At 49.6% G+C, this 4,129-nt stretch overlaps 1 protein-coding gene across 1 annotated transcript in view; it reads left to right on the top strand.

Annotated features, from left to right (window-relative positions):
• The window catches only part of LOC119099176 (circadian locomoter output cycles kaput protein Clock), a 6,336-nt gene extending 3,831 nt beyond the window's left edge, over nucleotides 1-2,505 (top strand). The window contains exon 3 of the mRNA XM_037222281.1: nucleotides 2,471-2,505. Within this exon, the coding sequence (XP_037078176.1) occupies nucleotides 2,471-2,505 (35 nt within the window). The remainder of the gene's footprint in view (nucleotides 1-2,470) is intronic.
• The last annotated feature ends 1,624 nt before the right edge of the window (nucleotides 2,506-4,129 follow it).

Raw genomic sequence — 4,129 nt, 5'->3', positions numbered from 1 at the left:
TCACCGTTGCATTACGCAGTGGAACGACCCTCCAATGCGGCCGCTGAACCATACCGTGGCTTAACGGACCGTGCCAATGATCATGCATGCAACACTAGCACTCACGGCACGCTCCATTCGAGCCGGTAAGTGGAACAGCAAAGCGTTCGTGAAGTTTAAACGGACTGTTTTGACTGTTCTTTTAACTGAGATAGTCATTTTCAAGATCATTCGGTGAAGTTCATAACGCTGCCCTTTTAATGACTTATATTCAGTAACAGTGCGGTTTCTGAACTAGACACCCGCGACTTTACGCAGACTATTCCGCGCAGATTGTTTCGAAGTCATCAAGATACGCATGACGCCACAAAAACGTCACTCGAATGCTGTCACGTCACTGGCCCTGCGGCGTTCCAGGCCAAAAGAAATATAATCGTCGAGCTATTCGTGTCTGGCGTACGTGAGCACTATTTCTGGAACCAACGGATTACAGTCCCTCTCAACCAATGTCATGCATTCACTGCAAGTTTCAAACACGATTTGGTTACTTGGCTATTTGGATTAGAGCGTTCTTGACCAGCAATGATCATTTCAGAGCTGTGCGATGAAAGAGAGTGGATAACGGTGGGGCGGGACTGCACACGCCTGGAGACCCAACCACCGGAACATAGTCCGCGCAGGGACCCTTGTATTCGTATTTGACATAACATAGACATAGACATTCCACACACATATGGCTACACACACACATATGGCTATTACGCGTCATTAGTCTGGGAGATAAAGCAGTATGCTGAAAAAATACCGGAAAGTAATAAGGGATAAAAATACATAAACGCATGCACGCATTAACAGGAGGAGACAAGGCTATCGCACAGGAAAGGACCTGGCAGCGCGCTTAAAGCTTGTTGAATCCAGAAGTCTAACATCCACAGGCGACTGATGACTGAAAGACGCCGCTCGGTATACAAAGGACCGCGGCGCAGGCCATGGTCCATGCGGGTAGTTCGGTCACTGGTCCGAGCGCCAGCGTATATGTGAAGCAAACAGGCAAGACCCGCAGGCTCACCTCGCTCACGGGCTCTGCACGCAGCGGTAACAGTTTGTAGCTTACACCTTGGACGAGGCGTGGCCAAGTGCAGGTAATCCCGCGCGCGAGGCACGTGGTCATTCTTTCAGAAGTCAGTAACTACACTGGTAGCGAAGTCAACGGCTTTAAGTAGTCTGGCCTCGTTAACAGCTGACCCCTGGTCATAAACCGAAATGCAGTATTTCACGCGCGAGGTGACTCGACCCTGCACCATGGTCAGCAGCACTTGTTGCGGGAAGAAATGTCTCAGGTGGCGGAGACCGATCAGGACGCCGATACGCTTGTTAACTACATCACCAACGTGTGCGTCCTAGCTCAGGTGGCGGTCAAATAGCACACCTTAGTTTTTTTACGGTCAGGCTCTCCCGAACGGTCTCCCTACCGAACCGTACGCTGACAGGGGAAGTCTGCGGGCATTCTCTCTGGTGCCAGGGAGAAAAGGAGCTCGGTATCGGATGATTTGAGCAGAGACCGTGGGCATGGAACCATGATGCTAGGGAGGACAGAGTGGTTTCCATCCGTTGGATAAGTGAAGGAAGGTTGCGTTTTACATGTGATGTGAGGATTTGGGTGTCGTCAGCATACTGGGTCTCATGAGCGTTTGATGCGTGCAGGCTGAGGTCGTTGGCAAAGATTATGAATAAAAGAAGACCAAGGGCCGATCCCTGAAAGACTCCATGGTGTTGTGGAGAGCCTTGGAGACCGCTCTGTTACCAGAAGATGAAGAGATGCAAACTGTCTGAGAATGACCAGAAAGGTAAGAGGAGAACCAAGTCGGGTCAATGCTATAGAGCTGCTGCTTGGAAAGTAGTTCAGTATGAGGAATGACGTCGAAACATTTACTGAGATCCAAGAGACACAGAAGTGAAAAATGACCACGATCCATGTTGGAAAAGTTCAGTATGAAGAATGACGTCGAAACATTTACTGAGATCCAAGAGACACAGAAGTGAAAGATGACCACGATCCATGTTGGAAAAGATGCGGTTGGACGCGTTGAGCAGAGCAGTCTCGGTGGCATGGCGGGGGCGAAAGCCATGATAGCATGAGGATAAAAGAAAGTTGACTTGCAGGTGAACACTTGGCGCTGCACCAGACGCTCAACAATCTTGGCCACGATAGGGGCGGTGGAAAAAGGACGGTAATTGGAGACCAGGGTTGGATCGCCGGATTTGAAAACAGGATGAACCAGCGAGCGCTTCCAAGAATGGGGAAAATCACAGGAGGTGATGCAGGCGTTGATAATATGGGGAGGGATTGAGCCGATGACGTCCAATGTGATGACGTCCAATGTGATGACGTCCACGCACCCTCGGAAGGCCTCATTGAGAACACGACCCCGTGCAGCGCGCCAAGGGTCGTGCCTGTCACCCGGAAACAGTAAACGCCCTCCCCGGCCAGGCGACCTGGGACATCAGGTGGCTGTCCGTGACTAGCCGGGTTGGCTGCGACATGGCGCCGACATTGACAAACTAAGCATTCATCTCGTCCGGGTCGCGGCTGGGAGACTGCGAGCACCGCTCTTTTTCCCCGCTAACAGCGGGCGGATAATGCGATACAGAGAACTGCTTCCCTGCTCATGCAGCTCTCCTCAATATCCCTCCGACAGTGACGCCTGACCGCCGACCTCACCCTGCAGTCCAGTTCACGGAAACCCGGCGATCTCCCCTCGTGACGCAACACGCCCCTCCGCCGTGCCATGAGGTCAAGGGTCACCGGGGTGACAGCTGGTGCGCCTAAATTCCCCAATTGCATTAGCTTGATCGGAGCGTGTTTGTCAATGATTGGTGAAAGACATTCTAGCAAATGGGACAACATATCAGCGACTAATGGGCGCCTAAAAACACCGGACCAGGCGACATGGTACAAATCGCCAAGCAAACAAAGAAGTTATCTATATTAGAAAGGACCACGTCTAAAGCGATCCGGAAGAAAAGTGGACACTGACAAACCGGTGCAGATGAAACGATCGGAGCACCTCATTTGCCCGGTCCTTTGCAACGTTACTAGCAGGGTCAGTTTTAAATTAAAATCAAATGCATGATGATGACACCGAAGACGCCGTAATCTGGGCCAAATTGAGTTATTTTTAGAAGTAACTGCGTTCCGTTCACCACGTGAATTTGTATAACATTGCCTGCTTCATTGTCGCGAAATATTGCATAATTACCGTTAAATGTTTGCGCAAGAAATTTCTAATATCGCAACATGTCATTATCTAGCCCTATCCACAACATGAGTGCTCAGCTTGTATGGACCAATGCATAATTTTGCTGCTTTTGCATTTTTACGGCCTCTCCAATATTGCATGTGCAGCTCTTTTATTTGCATCGTATAATACGTTATTAAACATCAAAAGTCGAGAGAATAGTAACCTAAAGGCCTGCACAGAACGAAGTCGTAATACAGTGACTTCCAAACAGCAAATGTCAAGGAAACCGGATACTTGTCGTTCGGAGATTTGTGACTATTATTGTAGTTCACGAAACATCGAACAGATATCATTATCGTTCGCACACACGCGGAGAATTTCTCCTTTGACATTTGATACCGGGTGCGGACAGCAGGGCAGGACGCCGTTGGCGTGGGCTAATTTGTCATCCTGAGCTCCTCCCTGGGCCGGGCGCGGCAATGCCTGGCAGGCCGAGTCGAAACTGGTGCATTACATCATGTAACTTCACGAACAACAGAGGCAGAGTGAACATGATGTCTGTCATCAGGTACCGGATTAATTAGACTCCAGGTGGGACTGATGAACAGAACACCGTACAGGAACATTCGGAGTAGCTGTCTCTTTAGCATTACAGGCCACCTTACGTGATGAATTAACGGATGGATGACATCATTGCGCGTCAATATTACACCAGCTTTCCCTCTCAGATGGCCAATCCTGGAGAGAAAGGGTGGCCCTCCCATGAAATGACAACATCAGAAACTCGACGAATTACACGTTGAGATACCATTCCCACGGAGATGTGCGTCATGTGAACATAACATAATGTCTTGTAGCATCAACGGTTGCATGAAAGGCCGTAATTCGCTGAGATTTCCGACAATACT

This window comes from Pollicipes pollicipes, unplaced genomic scaffold (genome assembly GCF_011947565.3).
Source record: "Pollicipes pollicipes isolate AB1234 unplaced genomic scaffold, Ppol_2.1 Scaffold_2555;HRSCAF=2994_pilon_pilon_pilon, whole genome shotgun sequence".
NCBI classification, from domain to species: Eukaryota; Metazoa; Arthropoda; class Thecostraca; order Pollicipedomorpha; family Pollicipedidae; genus Pollicipes; species Pollicipes pollicipes.
The sequence above is the reverse complement of the archived record's forward strand: the minus strand, read 5'-3'. Positions and strand labels throughout refer to the sequence as shown.